Source organism: Halichoeres trimaculatus, unplaced genomic scaffold (assembly GCF_033239565.1).
Source record: "Halichoeres trimaculatus isolate MK-OKI-2021-1 unplaced genomic scaffold, fHalTri1.1 fHalTri1_scaffold_10, whole genome shotgun sequence".
Taxonomy (NCBI): Eukaryota; Metazoa; Chordata; class Actinopteri; order Labriformes; family Labridae; genus Halichoeres; species Halichoeres trimaculatus.
This window is the reverse complement of record NW_027437187.1, coordinates 38,003,045-38,022,177: the sequence shown is the minus strand read 5'-3', so window position 1 is coordinate 38,022,177 and position 19,133 is coordinate 38,003,045. Positions and strand designations below refer to the sequence as shown.

The following is a 19,133-nucleotide window of genomic DNA, read 5'->3' as shown; positions in this document are numbered from 1 at the left end:
ATCAGAGTTAGACCAGGATCTGAGGACACTTCTCTGGCTCTCTCCTGAGACTTTAATATTTAATGTGTCACATCTTTAACAGCCTGAAAAGTTTCCTCTGACTTTTAATATCAGCCAGTGGAAAACACTGAAGTTTCTTTTCTCTTTGAAAAAAAAAAAAAAAACTCTCAGAAGCTGAAAAATTAGACTCCACTTCTTTAAAACTCACAAAATATTCAGATGAGGATTATAACTAAAGAACAGATGACAGTTTAAATCCCACAGATTATATCAGACAGATTACAGGTGAAGTCATCTCCACATTTTGAGCTGAGATCGTGTTTCCTCCGTCACTTCCTGAAGGGCTGTAAGCTGTTTTTAATCTTGTTTTAACATTTAGCTCGTGGTGTAGCCGTTAGCCTGTAGTTAAGCCTTGTTTCACACCTGTGTCTGATTGCTCCCCTGTCTGTATAGAGCAGGGGTGGCCAACCTGTGGCTCGCGAGCCACGTGTGGCACTTTGTCTTTCAGTGTGTGGCTCTTTGATCCATTCATAAAAATATATCAAGTTATGAGTAGTGTGTGTGTGTGTGTGTGCCGATCAATCTAAACTATATATAAATATATATATATATATATATATATATATATATATATACATACATTTATATATGGATGCCAACGTTGGGTTCAGTGTTGATCAAAGTTTGGGTGTACAGATTGATGCTTAAGTTTCAGTTTCTCTTCTCTAGTACAAATTTTAACACACAAACACAACAAGCCTCGCTTTGAAAACTGGAAATGTTTTGATTTTCATTTTACGTCATTTCATTTATGTGTGAGAGGAAGTGTGTTTGTACTACCACGGTCATTTTTGTAGCTGTGGTCTCTGATTGGTTGGCCACCCCTGGTATAGTCTCTGTGTTTCCTGAATTCACTGTCAGTTCGTTGTCTGTGTTTCCTGTCGCTGGATGTTTGGTGTCTGGAGTCTTCTGGTTTCATCGTGTTCCTTGTGTGAGTTTCCTCGAGTTTTTGGTTTTTCTTTCTTTTGTAAGAATTTTTGAATTTTGAGTTTGGTTAAATAAGAACTTTTGGTTGAATCTGCAATAGTGTCCTCTACCATTTAAATATACCTCATACATACAAAGCTGCAACAACAAATCGATAAAATGGATAAAAATTGATTAGTAAAAGCGTCAACAACATTTTCCATAATCGATGCTCTGTGCTGTGTCATTACTGTATCAGTTTGTCTTCAGTTTGTCTTCTTCCTTTTTTTTTTTTTTTTTGGGGGGGGGGGGGGGGGATTGATTAGCAGTTAGAAAATAGCTGAAGGTGCATTACCACCACCTACTGGACTGGAGTGTAATTACCTGAGCTGTGGGCTGTGTGTGTCACATGTAAACAGATCAGCGTGGAGGAGGAGAAGCCGAGCCGGCAGGTGAGGGAAACAAGTAAACACATGAAAAACGGCAGAGCTGGAGAAAAATGTTTGTCCAAAAACTCCATACCACAGCTCCACTGCTCTCCTACGGACGTTACTCCTCCTCATCCTGCCCTGTTCCTGCTCTCCATCTTTCCTAACAGGCTCATAATTGTAACCCAGAGGACCATCTTAACCTCCTGACTACCAGGAAAAAAAAATACTGTCCAATCACAAAGATTTTAAGATTCCCTAATCTTTGTGAGGTTATTAGAATACTGAACACATTTTTTTGGAAAAAGAAAGTTTTTTTATATTTCAGATATTATGCATATTGCAAAGCATATTACAATGCTAAAATACAGTGAAAATTATTCAGACAATATTTAATGTGTTGTTAAGAGTCTCCTATAAAATATGCCACCAAAACTTCAAGCGAAAATTTGCTCATGAAAAAGTTATACACTTACTTTTCCTCTTCCCATAAAATGCACTTGCACTGATGGACGCCATTTTCCTTAATGAAAAAGAGAAAGGTACCAAAGCCCCACCCTTTAACATTTGGTATCATTGAAAAGCCCCAAATCTCCTCTGTAGACGGCATGGGGAGTTTACTCAGCAGTTTGAAGTAAGTGGAAGATATTTAGGTTAAGAAATGTCCTCCACAGAGGACAGATTTGAACTAGTGGTCGTCAGGAGGGTATGGATACGAACACAGGTTTTCTTCCTCTTCATGGACAGGAGTGACAGTCTGATCCATGTTTATCAATGTTAAACAGAGGCAGAAGCAGCGGGACTCGAGACTTGGTTCTGTCCGAGGTTTCTGCCTGTTAAAGAAATGTTGTTTCTCTCCATGGTAACTTACTAAATGCTGCAGAGCTCTGTACTCATGGTGGATTAAGATCAGATCAGACTCCTTATCTGGTCTTGATGTTGGGTTTCTGATAATAAATTTTTATTAACATTTACGGGTCTAGACCTGTAAATGTTTTTGTAAAATGCTTGAGATAACGTTTGTTATGATTTGGTGCTATACAAATAAAGATTGATTGATTGATTGATTGATTGATTGATTGATTGATTGATTGATTGATTGATTGATTGATTGACTGTGACGTCACGTTCAAATGCCGGTTTTTAATGCAGAAGTACAAAGACTCGCACTAAAACGTCTCCAGGAGACCCTGTGGTTTATTGATTTAGTCATTTCTTTCAGGATGCTGTTTCTAAGTTATTTTCCCATCAATTATTTAACAGTTGTCTTTAACCTTTCCTTAAGAGGAATAGTACGGTCTATGGTGTCAAAAGCTTTTTCGAGGTCTACAAAAGTGTCTGTTCAAAAATCTGTCCAGCCTGTTTACAAATCATTTTCTAATATTTCTGAGAACTGTGGAAGCAAGGATACCGGTCTGTAATTTATAATCCAGGGTCAAAAACCAGACAATCAGAGCTCAAACTGTTTACTGGCTGATTTTCTCGGTTTCTGTGGTCGAGCTGGAGGAGCGGATCAATTCAGGAGAGTAACCTGTAAGACGGGGAGTGAGATCTGACCTTTTTTTTCTTGAAGACAGAGATTTCTGTAATTTTTTGTGTGCTCCTGGTGGAGACTGGAGCTGGACTGAGGGCTCTTTACACTATACGCTCTGAGTGGACACAGGCCCTTATTTTGGGAGCAGCTGTTGATAGCTTGATGGTGGCACAGATCAGATCATCCTGATCCTCTGACGTCTGCGTGTGACGGATGGAGTGAAGCGTCTTCCTCTGCTCCGTCAGAAACACACACTCACACACACTCAGCGTTACACAGACGGCTGCCTTTATTCCATGCGTGGCATACAATAATTAAATAAAAAGCACTCCTGTAGTCAAAGTCCTGTCCAGTGGCAAATATGTTTGAGATTAATGGCAAAAAGTTTGGGAACAATGAGGGAGATATTTCACACCGTTAACGTCCTCATGGAGCCACATCCCAAAGGTTAGTGATTCAAAGCTGTCTGACTTTGGTATTTAGCTGTAAAGGGTCTGAAAACAGCAGCTAGCAGAGGACTGGGAGCAAACAGCTCGGTGTGCTGGCGCTGGATGCTTCAGACCGTGGCAGGAGTCAGGGACGTGCTGTTGTATAATCCACTCGTGTGAAGGAGCTGCTCGATCCTTTGTTACGGCGTCTTCAGAGGAAAAACTGTGTTTCTCCCTCTAACAGGTTAAACTTTGACTGTAGAAAATATCACTGAGAGTATTACTTCTTTAAATCCCACGAAGATAAAATAAAAAATCAGCTTCTCTCCAGCATCAAACCTTCATCACAAACTGTGACGACACCTCTCTGTGTTAGCGTACGTTTACGTAAAGAGGAGCTCAACCAGCCAAGCAAGTCCTGCTGTGCATCATCCTGTCCATGAGCGTGTGTGTGTGTGTGTGTGTGTGTGTGTGTGTGTGTGTGTGGAGGCCGTCATACAAAGCTCTCCTCCATGTTGGAGCACAGCAGGAAGGAGTCGACTAGCCGCGGTTTGATCAGCTGCTGGTGGTCTGCTGCCTCGATGCTGTCTGGACACCCTGCTGCCAGCCTCCTCAAGGCAGCCTGGAGACACACACACACACACACACACACACACACACACACACACACACACACACACACACACACACACACACAGAAACACACACCTCTGTATCAGTATGCATGTGCAGAAACCAGAAAACACGCTCTGTAAAACCAGTCAGAGCAGAAATGTCCAGTAGCTTCCTGTTGTTGATTTTTACAGTGTAACACTTTAAATACTGAGGAACCTGCTGACAGTAATTCTCTGTTATTTTACAGCAAAGGAACATAACACAGAGCAAACTAACTCCCTTCCTCTTACAGATTTTTTCTACACATTTGTAAATAACTCCCTCAGCAGGACTAAAGCAAAAACCACCTGTATGCAGACAGCCAATCAGAAAGCCTGCCTCAGTTGTGATCAACTGGCAGGAAAAATATTAAAAAAATACAGCTGAAATCAGCGATTTTGCAGAGATTATGTTCCGCGCTGAAGCTCCCTTGCCGTGGCCCCCGCTAAGTGCGGATAAAATCAGTTGGATCTAAATAACTTCTGAAGGACTCCGAGCTGCACGATGTTTGTCTGAGTGAGTATATGAGCATGCACACACCTATAAATAAGGTCCAGGTGTCAAAAAAACGGAGTTGCCCTTTAAAGGCGCCCGCCGCTTCGTGTTTCAGTCTGCGCGCGCGGCGTGCCAGGTATAAACAAACGCAGATAGTCTGCCAGGAAGAAGAGACACGATGAGAACTAGAGCCTTATTTAGCGGTGTTTTTGTGTGAAAGTAACGCGCTGAAAATTTTCTAAATAAAGTGTGAATGCAGACTGATATCAGATTTTTTCGGTGGGAGTCCGTTTATTTGTGTTTTTGGTCAAGTAAAATATGGCCCCGTCTGAGTGCAGAGGAAACCTGCAGAGGAGCAGGGAGGGGATGTTTGGTGTGAGCGCTCTGGGCTTCTGCTGCACAAAAACACTGCTGTAGGGGTAATTTCTGCCCTAAACCTTGTGATAGGACCCAACTTGTTCCATCCCAGAGTATCACTTTAATGCCCTGACAGTGGAAATAAGCTTTAATTTTGTATTTACATTTTGTAAATTTGATTTGCACTAAATATGTATAACTACTATTACTGTATAACAAGTACTGATTTAATGTTTGTGTGACAGATGTTATGGCACTTTCACAATGCGATTAATTATGATTAATCAGGGAAATCATGCGATTAATTACAATTGAAATCGATTTAATCGTTGCCCAGCCCTAATATTAATATAAGCAACTTCATTCTAAATAATAGGAGTTTGAGCTTCATTTCGCTAGGGGGTGCTGCAGCACCCACCGCACCCCTAGTTCCCACGGCCCTGGACATGACTGTGATCATCTCTCTCCACCTGTTCTGACTCCATCTGACAAATTTCAGCATCAGTTTATTCAGGTTCATAAAGAAGTCTGCTTGGCTCTGTGCTAAATGTTCCAGTTTGCAGTTTTGTGATGCAAATGTATCACTCTTTTGAACACAAATTGTTTTGAGAGGAAAAACGCTTTATTTTCGTGACCCCAGCCATGTTGCCGGACTACTTTCGTCTGGACCAAACAAGGTTATAATAGTTTTGGATTTGTCATTATAGTTTAGTTTTAGTTAGTTTTGACATTTTATTTTCCATTACAGTTTAGTTTTAATTAGTTTTAGAGAAGGCATTCTAGTTTTTATTTAGTTAGTTATTTTTGCAACAAGGCTTAGTTTCAGTTTAGTTTCAGTTTAGTTTTAGTTAAGTTTTAGTTTAGTTTCAGTTTAGTTTTAGTTTAGTTTTAGTTTAGTTTCAGTTTAGTTTCAGTTTAGTTTAGTTTAGTTTCAGTTTAGTTTAGTTTTAGTTTTAGTTTAGTTTCAGTTTAGTTTTAGTTTAGTTTCAGTTTAGTTTCAGTTTAGTTTTAGTTTAGTTTTAGTTTAGTTTTAGTTCAGTTTTAGTTTAGTTTTTGCTTTTTTTTAGTTCAGTTTTAGTTTAGTTTTAGTTTAGTTTCAGTTTAGTTTAGTTTAGTTTCAGTTTAGTTTAGTTTTAGTTTTAGTTTAGTTTCAGTTTAGTTTTAGTTTAGTTTTAGTTCAGTTTCAGTTTAGTTTCAGTTTAGTTTCAGTTTAGTTTCAGTTTAGTTTTAGTTTAGTTTTAGTTTAGTTTCAGTTTAGTTTCAGTTTTGTTTTAGTTTAGTTTTAGTTTAGTTTTAGTTTTTCATACCTTATTAACCAGGTGCAGGATAGAAAAAGGTCAGAGTAAATATTTTTTAATGCTGTTTATTTTCCAGTCACATAGAGCTCACTGCTCAGTCAATGCTGATACTGAACTGTTGGCTGCTGCCTTCATCACAAGAAAATAATATAAACTTTATATAAAAATATAAACATAAATTATATAAAATAATGTTCACATAAATCACATAAAAATAATATTAACATAAATTATAAAAAAACAATATAATATGAGCTTCAATAAATAAAAACTTGGACTCTGTAACAATTAAACTCTTACAGATGCTCTGATTTGTTGCTCCACTACGTTTGGTCTCAGCACAGAGCACAGCCAGTCAGTGCAGTAAACAAGCACGTCCCAGTACGTCTCTATAATGGTGCCGTACGGCGCTGACAACTGCTGAAAACTGTGGTAAAACTGTTTGGGAAAATGTGTCGGATTAATTTAAATCCTAAAGGCTTTTATATTGTCAGAAACTAAAACTAAGGACATTTAGTCTTTAATTTTAGTTAGTTTCAGTTAGTTTAGTGAACACAAGATACAGTTTTAGTTTACTTATTGTTTTTCTTTTCTTTTCCAGTTTTTATTAGTTTGAGTTAACTGCAATGTGTTTTAAATTTTAGTTTTCATTTTGAGTTTAGTTTTAGTTAACTATTATAACCTTGGGACCAAAACCGAACCAGATCTCTGGTCACAGGACGCTGACAGGGGTACGACAGCGCTGATGCACGTAACTACAGATGAGGATGCCATACAGGTTCATGTCAAAAAACCTGAACTCTCCCTTTAACTGAGAAGAGCCTGTTCTGATGTTTTTCCCACAGAGCGTCTGATTATCAGCGTTAACCCTCTCCAGCCTCGACATTAACATTTCAGATTACACACGATGTGAAAACTGGGCGTCCTTTGAAGGTAAAACCAGCAGCTACAGATGCTGGACTTAACCCTTGGCAGTGAGGATAAAATAGAATCTATTAATGTGAACAGAGTGATGAGAGCAGTCTCAGTGAAGACCAGAGCTTTTCTCAGCCCAATTAGGCTCCTCCTGGACGCCGCAGCGCCGGGCGCCCCTCAAAGACGGCCTCTTAATAATTATGACCAGCACGAGAGGAGCAGGCGATTATTCATGAGATGTACATATTAAAACCTGTTACGTTTGAGATGATGTGTCAGCTATCTGGACGTGGCTTCCACGTTGGGAGCGTGTGCTGTGTTTCAGGGCGTGGACATTGCCCTGTGGATGTAATTAAAGCGGAGAATCATCAGATGCTTCACGCGCAGGTTTGTGGAAATCAGAGGCAGGACAGAAACCGGCTGTTTGAATGTGGGAGTGAGGTATCTGTATGCAGGACGTGGAGGCTCATTAACACACACACATGGACACACACACACACACACACACACACAGGCGCGCTGTAAACCTACCAGGCAGGCGACCAGCACCGAGTCGCTGTTATTCCTCTCGGTGGGAGAGCGACACAGCTCAATGAGACGAGGAACAGCTGAAGATAGAGGAGGGACAAATCACTTTCCTCATTCTGACACTTTAAAAAAAACATTTGTGGCTGTGAATACACACACACACTTTTTAAGAAAATCATTTTTAAACACACTTTTCTGTTGGGTTTCCTCATTTCAGCTGAGCTAATCTCACACACATCAATTAAAGACAGATACACAAAACAAAACATTGCATTAAAGGCAGGGCCGGACAATGCTGTTGCAAAAGAATCCTGCAAAACATGACAATAACCTGAAAAAGGCCAATTTTCCTGCACTCAGCTTGACCCTGAAGGCAGCATGATCACAGCATCAACAAGGGATGGACAGGCAACTGATGCTGCTTGAATGATACACACTGACAGAACGCTAAATAACAGGTAAAATGTCAAAAAGCCAAAGTCTTCAGGAGAGGAGGAGGAGGAGAAACGGCTAAAAAGACAGAGGAATGTGTGTGATGTTATTTAGAAGTTTTACTCACAGTTATGCTCGTTACTGGTTTGTAGTCTAACTTCTAATAAAGTTAACATCAGTGATTTTCACTACTTTTTAATCAGGCAAACAAACATTTTTATTGGTGTAGATAAAATAACCAGGGGCCTGTCCTACGATAACTCTGCGACAACTCGCTGAACTTCACCAGCTCTCCTTCACCCAGATCTGCTGAACTACGAAGCTCGTCATCAACTCGATAAGTGAATCCTGCTGGGATCTGTGCGCGCACACATAAAAATACTTTACAGCGGAGGAGCAGCAAATAATCCTGCAAAAATACGAGGAGTACGGCAGTATAATCCAGGAGCAACACGTCCGCGGCCACGAGAAGCCGGAGGGATTGCTGGGAAAAAATCACCGACTCTGTGAAAGCGTAAATTTCCTAAATGCTGATATTAATAGACCTATCTCATCATGTGACGACACGGGCAGTCAGGTCCTTATTCATTCATGTTGCCAGTCAGTGTGTGTGTGATCAGCATCATATCCAACCTCATAATTAGAAAGAGTCACTTTCCTACAAATCCCAAGGAAAACGCTCGTTACAGGCAGTTTGTGTTGATGTTATAGCAGTGGGAAAAAAGGAGGTGGGTCAAATAAAAAATAAAAACATCCTTCAAAGTGCTCAGTATGAACGATTCCACTTTCACACATTTCTACTTTTCCCTGACGATGTCTCAGTGATGATGATCAGTCAGATGTTTGTTCACAGCCCATAAGAAAAAATGTTGGGACAGAAAGACAGGGGGCAGGGTGAGTAAATTGGTGACTGAGCGGTCTTTATGCCCTGAGAGAGCCGATTGGTCAGCGGGCAGCTCCGGACCAGGTTTGGCGTTCAGCATCAGTTACCGCGGCAACGTGTCTGGATAAAAAGAGATCCACATTCGTAGTACGGAAAACCTGAAACTTATCCAGGAAGTTATCTCTCTAAGAGCTAATCCAGCCTCAGAGTACAGACCCCTGGTATATAATCACAGTTTTGTTTTGTGAGGCAGGTATTAACATTAGCTTAGTAAGCTAACATTCAGCTGATTTCAAATATAAATGTTGTAATAAATAGTTTGAAGCAGACTTGCCCTGCTGCTCTGATGAAGAGAAAACAAACAGGGAAGCTCTGGAGTTAAACTTTTCAAACGTTTGCTTTATCATCAATAAATATTCGATGTGACTAACTGGATTTATTATTTATTGTATTTTGTTGTAGGTCTCTGTGATATACATATTTTTAAATCATCAATTTGCATTTATAGATCTTTGTATTTAACTTCCAGTGTGATATTTTATTGTTTTTTATTTTGTATTTATTTAAATGTGATTACAGTGTTTATTTGCAGGTTTTTCTTTTATATAAATAAAGTCACTTAAACGTAGAGCTGTATGATAGTTTTATTTAAGTAAGTAAAAATTGTTATTGGTGCTGGAATAGAAGGGCACAAAAACTTAAAACCTCTTCTAAAACTTCTCTGATAAAAAGATTTTATAACTGTGTGAATCTCTGCTCCTTTTTGTGTTTTTATGCATTTTTGCATTTAGATTTTTTTCATTTCTTGATGTTTGTGAAGTGAAAAAGGAGAAGCTAAAAGTCTTTTTTACCTTTCAGCTGGATGGCTGTTTGAGCCACATCAGCGTCTCTGCTCAGTCGGGCCAGAGTGACGGCCGCTTTCTGCTGAACACGCTCGCAAGCGGCGCCCTCTGATGGACTGGGGGAGGACGGCTTTTCTCCCAGCAGCAGGAGCAGGCGCTCAATCCCTGAGAAGATAAAACCAGACGGATCAGCTACGCAATAAAACACAGAACAAAGAAAAGAGAGCAGAGCTGAGGTAAGACCAGCAGAGAGTCTCATAAATTTAATCTGGATCGAAATCATCCAGATTTTCTGCTGTCCAGGATCAGGTAATCCCTCTTAGTTTTATGTCAGTTTTTCAAAGCAGCATTGGACTGGATCACCCTGATCCAGATACAGTTTCAGGGATTAGCAAACAACATATCAGGGTGTGAGCAACCAGCTCTGTAAAGACCAGCAGGGAGGAAAACCAACATGGACTCAGTTTGAGAGTTTCTGAGACAAAACACAGAAATAACAGAAACTTCCACCTCCAATAATTTCTTTATGAGCCGTCAGCTGAGCCACAGCAGACAGAAAACACACAAACATCAACAAACACATCCTGGATTTTTAAAAAAACATCTAAAATAAAAAAGGCAAAATGATTTTAACAAGGTCATCTCTGGATTATTTCATTTTGATCATACATGGATTTTATTTTATTTTATTTTACTGCTTCATTTAAAGCCTGTGTCTACTCTACCGCTGTAATAGTTAAAAAGTTAAGTGTTAAATTAAATAAAAGTATATTCACTAAATGACACAAATGTTGTATTTTATGACCAGTTTTTAAGGTTTAAGGCTTTTAGGATCCAGATCCTCCTGAAAAGTTTGGAAAACCACAAACTGAAGTTTTAATCCAGATTAAAACTGGGATTAGGGCTGCAACTAACGATTATTTTCATAATCAACTAATCGGGCGATTATTTAAATGATTAATCGATTAATCGGATAATGACACATTTTTGCTCTTTCCTTTACAATTTAGCTTAAAATTGTTTCAGATATTTTCTAAACAGTAATAAAAACAATAAAAACATTTTTCCTTCAGTAATATTTTATCACAGCTTTCTCTTTCTTGGAAGTAGAGCTGAATCTGCAAATATAACTGACCACTGACTCGTTTTCAGTGCATGCACACCTCTTTCATTAACCTACGGCAAGAGAGCAGGCTCATCTCCTCCAAATTAACATACAAACACCTGGAATTAGTTGCAGATTAAAATCGATCATTAAATTAGTTGCCAACTTATTTAATAATCGATTTTCATTGATTTAATGGATTAGTTGTTGCAGCCCTAACTAGGATTGGATTACATGATCTACACAACCCATTTTCAAAATTTGATCCAAAAAATAAAATCTGATCAGATCACCTTTGAACGACTGACTGAATGAGACTTTTAGCAGAAATATTTCAACAATCAAATGTCAGATATCTTCTTTGATCAATTGTTTTTCAGCAGCAACCGTCGTGTTTTTAATTTAAGGTGCACTTTTCCTCGTCGTATCAGGAAACTGTTTTTAAAGCCGGACTAAAGAAAAATCCAGAGTCACTGAGAGGAAAATATTTAAAGATCTGTAACAGGTTTTTTATCAGTGAACCTGAATTTGTTCTTCTTATTTACATCTTTGCCTCTCTCTGCTCCGTCTCGGTCCGTTCTCTTTAGGATTTAATCTGAGCGGATTTTAAAATGAAGGTTTGTATGAGTGGACCCCAGGAGGAGAAGTCGCTGCTTCAGTAGAGACTGACAGGATCCAAATAAACGATTAACATTTACTGAACACACTGTGTTAATGAGATGTGATACATTCAAAGACTGAAAATCCAGATTCTGTTTTCCTGGTCTGATCTGGATCAGAGTGATCCTCCCTGAAAAGCCTGACACAGAGTCTAAGATTGACTCAGAGCAGTGAGAGCACTGAGCGTCAGTGTCTCAGCTCCTCAGACAGTTTCTGTTTGACGGTTTTCAGATCAGGGTGAGGAGGATCTGAGGAGGATCTGAGGAGGATCTGAGGAGGATCAGAGGAGGATCTGAGGAGGATCAGAGGAGGATCTGAGGAGGGTCTGAGGAGGATCTGAGGAGGATCAGAGGAGGATCTGAGGAGGGTCTGAGGAGGATCTGAGGAGGATCAGAGGAGGATCAGAGGAGGGTCTGAGGTGAAACAAAAGGAGCAGAAACCTGGACTCATGAGGATTAACACACAAACAGGATCTTCAGAGAAAGATGAAGACGAAGTGAAGGAAACTAGGAGCGCCCGGTGCTCCTCACGTCACAGTTTGTCTGATGCTGCCATCTTGTGGGCTGAATAAGGATTGCATCAACGTGCCACATGAATTTCATGTGTTTCTGAAAAAGTCATGTTGGTTAACATTTCTGATCTACTGACTGTGTCTCTGTTAGAAGAGTCAGAGATTTAAACCCCAGGTCCCAGAGGAGCCCTGAGTCCGGTCTACAGACTGTCTTTGTTCAAAGTCCACCACCTGAAGACCTGAGGGTCCCCAGAGGCTGATATGATAAAAACAAACCTGAGGAACCAGGAGCAAAAGATCTTAAACAAAAAAACAAACTTTCAGATTAAGTTTGAAGCAAAAAAAAAAAAAAACTGCTGAAATGAACTCAAAGTCAGGTCTAAAAGCAAATCACTCTAAAACCAGGTCTATGAGCCAACTAACAGTTAAAATCACTTTAAGATCACTTTAAAATCATGTCTCAAAGAAAATAACACAAAACAAAACTCTAAAATAATGCCTTAAAGAAATTAAACCAATATAATAATTTCAATATCATATTAAAAATCAATCAACCCTTAACTATGAAAATCTTCAAAGTCTGACAGCCACAAAACAAAAAAACAAACAAACAATAAACTTTAAAATAAATACTAAAAGTCAAATCTCCAATTAAATCTTAAATTAAGTTTAAAGGCAAAAAAACTGATAAAAGTCAGAAAACAAAGAAGTAAGTTAAAAAATAGGTTTCAAGTTAGATTAATCTTAAGCAGTCTTCTAGAGATTAGACCAATGAAATCACTTTAAAATCACTTTAAATTATGTCTACAGGAAAATAAAACACACACTAAAAACCTTTAAAATCACACCTCAGAGATCATAGATCAATAAAATAATTTAAATATTATATTGAAGACAATCAACCTTTAACTTTCAAAATAAGGCTTTAAAATCAAGTCTGAAAGCCAAAAACAAAACAAGAAAAAATAAACTTACTCTAAAATGAAGTCAATAAACCAATATAATTTTTGAATTAAGTTTAAAGCCATAAAACTACTAAAGTGTAAGGTCTAAAAGCTTAAAAACAAAATAACTTAAAAATTAGGTCTCAGAGCAAATCACTCTGAAACCATTTATGATCCAATCAACCAATGAAACCACTTTAAGATCATGTCAAAAGGAAAATAAAACAAACAAAAAAACTCCTTTGAAATCATACCTTAAAACATAAACCAATAAAATAACTTTAATTTTCATTATTTTAAATTTCAAAAGCCAGTTAACCTTTACCTTTGACAATAAGTCTTCAAATCAAGTCTGAAAGCCAAAATGAAACATCAAACTTACTGTAAAGTAAAGTCCAACAGTCAATAAATCATTAAATCAGGTTTAAATCCCAGAATCTGGTGAATGATTAAATGAAGAATCTGAGGATGAAGAGGAGCTCACCTTGTTCCTGCAGCACCTCAGCAGCACACTGCTCCAGGACCGACAGGTTCGCCAAGATGGTCACCACCTGGGATCAAAACAGGAAGAGGGCAGGATTAAAGGCTGGACCCAGATCTGAGGGTCTGATCCAGATCTGAGGGTCTGATCCAGATCAGGGAGTCTGATCCAGATCTGAGGGTCTGATCCAGATCAGGTAGTCTGATCCAGATCTGAGGGTCTGATCCAGATCTGAGGGTTCGATCCAGATCAGGTAGTCTGATCCAGATCTGAGAGTCTGATCCAGATGTTTTTGAATCCTGAGATGAAGAACAGCGTCACGCGTCCCAGTACCTGGTCTTTGGAGTACGGCGTGTCCACCCTCTGGCGGTCTCTGCAGGCCTGCAGGAGGATCTGGATGGCGTTGAGCTGCAGCAGGATCTCACACGCCATGCTGTCGAAGAAGGTGATGTTCGCCAACGCCGCGGACGCCAGGAGGAAGACTTCGCCACAGGAGGCGGTCTCACACAGCTCTGAGAGACACACAGACAGAGAGACAGGTCAGGTCAAAGATCTACTTCAGGTCAAAGGTCAGTGCTTGGCAGCGTCTGTCCCGCCCACTCACTGATGAGCGCCGTCACGATGTCGTGCATGCTCTCCAGGAAGCTGGCGAGGTGCTGAGTGGACGTGTGGTGAGGGGAAGTGATCTGAGCCACGACGGCCGCCGCCTCCGCCCTCGCTGCCTCCACGCTGCTCTCATCAGTCAGGATTTCTGCCAGACACAGGATCCCGTCCACCTGAAGAGGGCGACAGAGCTACGTTAGCTAACACACAGGAAGTACGACGCTGATCATGGTTTTAATGTAGCTTCAGCCGATCAGACCTGCTCTGCTCTCAGGAAACACAGTCTGACATGAGAGCAGCTCAACCTGTCTGATGGAAACAATCACTACATTTATTTAAGAAAAACTCTGCCCCTTTGCTCTTTATAGTGTCAGCAAACATCAGAAAATAAATCAAAAAGCTAGCAGCTCCATGACAGTGTTGGTATGGAAGTCTGTTTTTGCCAAGTAAAAGAAAAAGGAAAAAAAAGACTTAACTCCCTAAAAAAACTAAAAGTTATAATGTAAACACTCACTCCACCCAAAATAAATGAACAAACACACAAGCAAAAAATATATAGTTAAATGAATCAATAAAACTAGAAGGCCTTGCCTCAAAAATGAAAAAAGGAGAAGCCTGAAAAAAACAACAACACTTGCTCTAAAACGGAAAATAAATAATAAAGAAAAAAGATAAAAATTGAGACTTTCCTCCAAAAAAGAAAAACAGGGACACCTGAAAAAATTAAAAGAAAAAAATATATAAAATAAAAATAAATAAATAAATAAATAAAAAAGAATAATGATGATGATAAAATCAGATAAATAAATGAATGACTGAATAAATAGATAATAAATAAATAAATAAAACTTGTTTTCTTGAACAAATAATTATAATCTTTGTAAAACTTTCCTTGAAAAGGGAAAAAAAAGAAAACCTGACTTTAAATAAATGAATAATGAAAGAAAGAAAGAATTAATGACATAAAAATTTTCAGACAAAAAATAAAATAAGAAGACTTTAAAAATGTTGTTGATAAAAAATATAACAGGAAGACTTTACCCTTTGAAAAAAAGAAAAGAAAGAAAGGCGTGCCAAAAAACAAAAAAAAAAAAAAAAAAAAAAAACAAGACTTTCCCTGTTAAAAAAAGGAAACATGACCTTCTAAAAAAAAAAAAAAGCTACAGATTGGATTACTGCCCAGCTATGAGAGCAAAACAAACAAACAAAAAAAAGATCACACAATACCTGGACATTATACGGGCATATCACGTTATAATGTGATAAAGACTTTTTTATTTTCCTGGCAGGAATGGGCTTCCATATCTCAGAGTTAAACAGATCTTTAAAGACATTTCAGATGTTTTCTTTAGTGGACTTTAATCCATGAGAACAGAAGAGGGCAGCTTTTAAGGATTTAGGTTCATAGTAGCTTTAAAACATACATTTTTAAAAAGAGGTCCAGGTTGGATTTTATTTCAGTCATCACACTGTGGCGCTGTCTGACTGACTGACTGCGGCGTCTCTGACCACACGGACGCACAGTGAGGTGTTTGAGCTGTCAGCTTGGCTGGAGCTCACAGCTCTGCCCGTAAAACCATCACTATTAAAACACAGCTCTCAGGTTTAACGGCCACCTCTGAGGTGAATCTGCTCCCAGAAGCCTCCTGGCAGCGACCCAGACGATGATGATGATGAGAGCATCATCATCATCGTCTCCCAGAGAGACGCTCGATTTTTAAAGAGCAGGAAGTTTTTACACCTGCAGGAAGTTTAACCAGGAGCACGAGGGCAAATCTCTCTTATATCTGAGCCTGAGTTTTCATGAGCGGGGAATAAAAAGAGCTCTGAATGAGGGAGATGCAGGGTGGATGTGTGACCACTTGGGGGCAGTGTTGAACAGGTTTTATCTGAGAGAAGTTCAGCTCAGCATCAATTAGCATTCACTGAGAAGCATGGAGGCTTTAATGGACTGAAGAGCTGTGCTGGTTGGATTATTTGTTACCAAAGAGACTTTTTGACCCCAGTTTTCATTTTTCTCATTAAAAAAATCATCTCAGTTGTTTTTCCCCCTCATCCAGCACCTTCCAGCACCTTCCAGCACCTTCCAGCACCTTCCATCCTTCCTGAAGTTTTTGCGTCTCTCAGGCGGAGCGAGGCGAGCCGTCAGCTCTCAGGCAGACACACACCTGTCAGTCTCACTCGCTGACGAGCATCAGCGCTCAGCTTCGCGGGGCGATTCCCTATTTTTGTCTCTGTGGACGTCAGCAGCAGTGTGGCAGCGCGACCCACTGACGCGGAACAATCCCCCCCCACCTCCTCCTCCTGTCCCCACCTGCACTCCCTCCTCCTCCTCCTCCTCCTCCTTAAAATATGATATTCCCCAACCCCTCATTTACCAAACAGCGGATGCTTCCAGTCAGGGCGGATGCCAAAGAACTTTTCTGCATTTTTAAGAGCGGAAACTTTACGATGCAGAAAGTTCTGGCTTGTTAGTTTCTCTGTGACAGAACAGATCCTCATCTTTGTTTCAGGATCTTCATCCCAAACTATATCTGTTATCTCTCCCACAAACTGACACAACATGAGCTGCATTTAAAGAGGGACCCGTCCTCTCGGGGAGAAGCCTCCAGAAAGCAGCTGTTCTCCTTTGTAAACATCTTGAGGAAGCACCTCCAGACCACCGTACAAGCATCAGTCTTACAGGCATTCACTCACTTATTCTCCTACACCCCTATAGTCTGGATTTGAGTTAGAAAAGCATGATCTGAAATATAACTTAAGTTTTGGATTTGTATTTTACCAACATGAAACTAGAATTTGGTATTTTTGAATTTAAAGATCAGATCATGCTTTTGAGATTCCATAAAATTATTCCGATTCAGTTTCTAGCGGCGCAAATCTCAGCTGTACCCTCTCTTCCAAGCTTTGTGCCTGTAAAGTCCCTCCTCCTTCTACGGCGTCCCAAAGATGTCATACACTGAACCCAAAGAGTATTTCCCACAGTGTAAATTTAAAGTACCGTTCCACCATAAAATAACAGTCAAATATTGGCAGCAGAAATGGCCAGAAATTTCCCAGCTGTCAGTATTTTACCCTTATTTTACAGCAAAGTGATTTTTGTTATAATGGTGTTTTTAAACCGTGAGTGAGGAGGGAGCACAGTAGATATGAAACCCTGCTGTACACTGCTGTGTTTTTTTAGTAATGACATTTGTAAAGCTGTAACACTTTTACTTTCTTATGTAGAGGCAGCTTGTGTGGAGCGGGATCCTCCTCTCCCATTCATTCTAATAGGGGGAGCTGAAACAGCGTCTCTGGGGTTCACTGACTTTGAGAGCCTGTCATTTGAAAACCGTTAGAGAAACATCAAATTCATACATAGCTTTTGTAAAGCAGGGTTCACTCTGTCATCTGAGCGAATTTCGAGCTGATACCATTTATGGCCTGGGAAAAGGTCATTTTTGTTTCAGGCCCAAAAATGTGGCCTAATTTTATTTTGAAAGGCAAATAGCTGGCTTCCTGTTTGAGATAGGTCAGGGGTGTCTTGGTGTAATTTGTGCGTCTCAATGAGACGAACATTTTGACGTTGGTTTGATCTCTCTATGACATTCCTACTGCTATTGAGAGCCGTTTTAGTGTGCCTAGGTGGCGCTAGAGATCACATTTTGGTATAAAATCGAATTTTTTGCCAAAACCGACTGTATGCTAATTTTTGGTGAGTTTTTGAGCATGTTAAGGGATCAAAGAGCAGAAAGCTTTATTTTACAAGGACTACATGATGTTTTCTCCCTCTATAAGACAAAGTAAAAATGTAAATCTGTAGATTTTCGAGCAGCTTTGAATCATAACCGTGTGGGTCGAGAATCCAGATTTACATATTCAACCTGCCTTCATACTGTTAGCACCCAGAGCTCCGGGCTGCGTACAGGAAGTCTGCTCCTGAGGCTCACGTTTGGCCTTGTGGGAAACCAAAGGGAAACAATAATAATTTAAATCTTTTTTAGAGTATTTAACTTTTCGAGCAGCTGTGTCTCAGATCAATCCTCTTTGCGCTCATCATCTGATGTTACATAAAGTTCCAGAGGGGATGAAACTTTAAGCGCGCAGTGAATCCACCAACGAGCAGCACAGATGCGTACCGGCCCTTCTCTCTGTCACCCCTCATCAGTGACAGGTGTGTTTCTTAAGCCTGAGCGGCGTCACTGAACGCAGCCTGACAGCGTCTCTCCCGGGATGACGTGCTAATCTGAGGCGGACTTTGGTTCCCGTTAAAGCGTTTTCACACTCGGATGCTCCTGGCTGTCCCAGCTGCTCCGTACGCGAACACAGACGCCGCTGTGGCTTCATTATTCGCCGCGTTCAGGTTTTTATTTGTCTGTCTGTGAACGCTCCATTGACACAGGTGTGTCTGTTTTATTTGGGCTGAATCCTCCACAGAGAACAAAAACAGGACAAACACGGAGGATGTGTCATTAGCTTCCTGTTTCTCCTCTTTCTGAATCAACAACACAGGGAGGGTCAGGAGGTCTGGATGTTTGACCCGTCAGCTCATCGTTAGGAGCTCTTACATAACGACCTCATGTCTGTAAACAGGGATCATCTTTCCGTCATGGTGACAAACACAGAATGAGGTGTGACTCTCAAGTTTGAGCAGACCACTGGAGAAAAACTGCTGCATGTGGGCTGGGATGAACACGAGCACAAACATTAACCTGGGTTTTGATTTTTTGGCCAGTGAGTTAGCCGCTGTTTGAGCCTGTGTTTTAGAATTTAACCAGTCTTTTACCCTTTGGCCCGTGTTTTACCCCTTGGCCTTTGTTAGAGCCTTTTGCCAGTGTTCTAGCCTTGGGCTGTGTTTGAGCCTTAAGCCAGTGTTTTAGCCCATTTTTTTTTTAGCTGTAAGCTATTGTTTTAGCCTTTAGCCTGTGTTTTAGCCTCTGTTTAAGTCTGTTTTTTAGCTGTTAGCTAGTATTTCAGCCTTAAGCTTGTGTCTAAGCCTTTAGCCTGTGTTTTGGCCCCTGTTTTAGCCTGTGCATTAGCTGTTAGCTAGTGTTTGAAACCCACTTTGATCCAGTGTTTTACCCTTT

At 40.0% G+C, this 19,133-nt stretch overlaps 1 protein-coding gene across 3 annotated transcripts in view; it reads right to left on the bottom strand.

Moving 5' to 3' along the window:
- Nucleotides 1–3,201: 3,201 nt before the first annotated feature.
- insc (INSC spindle orientation adaptor protein) overlaps nucleotides 3,202–19,133 on the bottom strand; it is a 78,457-nt gene continuing 62,525 nt past the window's right edge. For all 3 annotated transcript variants that reach the window (XM_074677227.1, XM_074677229.1, XM_074677228.1), the window contains 6 exons: nucleotides 14,066–14,237; nucleotides 13,795–13,973; nucleotides 13,465–13,531; nucleotides 9,770–9,925; nucleotides 7,607–7,683; nucleotides 3,202–3,978 (listed from right to left, as the gene is read on the bottom strand). In XM_074677227.1, the coding sequence (XP_074533328.1) occupies nucleotides 3,850–3,978; nucleotides 7,607–7,683; nucleotides 9,770–9,925; nucleotides 13,465–13,531; nucleotides 13,795–13,973; nucleotides 14,066–14,237 (780 nt within the window). In that variant the 3' untranslated portion in view covers nucleotides 3,202–3,849. The remainder of the gene's footprint in view (nucleotides 3,979–7,606; nucleotides 7,684–9,769; nucleotides 9,926–13,464; nucleotides 13,532–13,794; nucleotides 13,974–14,065; nucleotides 14,238–19,133) is intronic.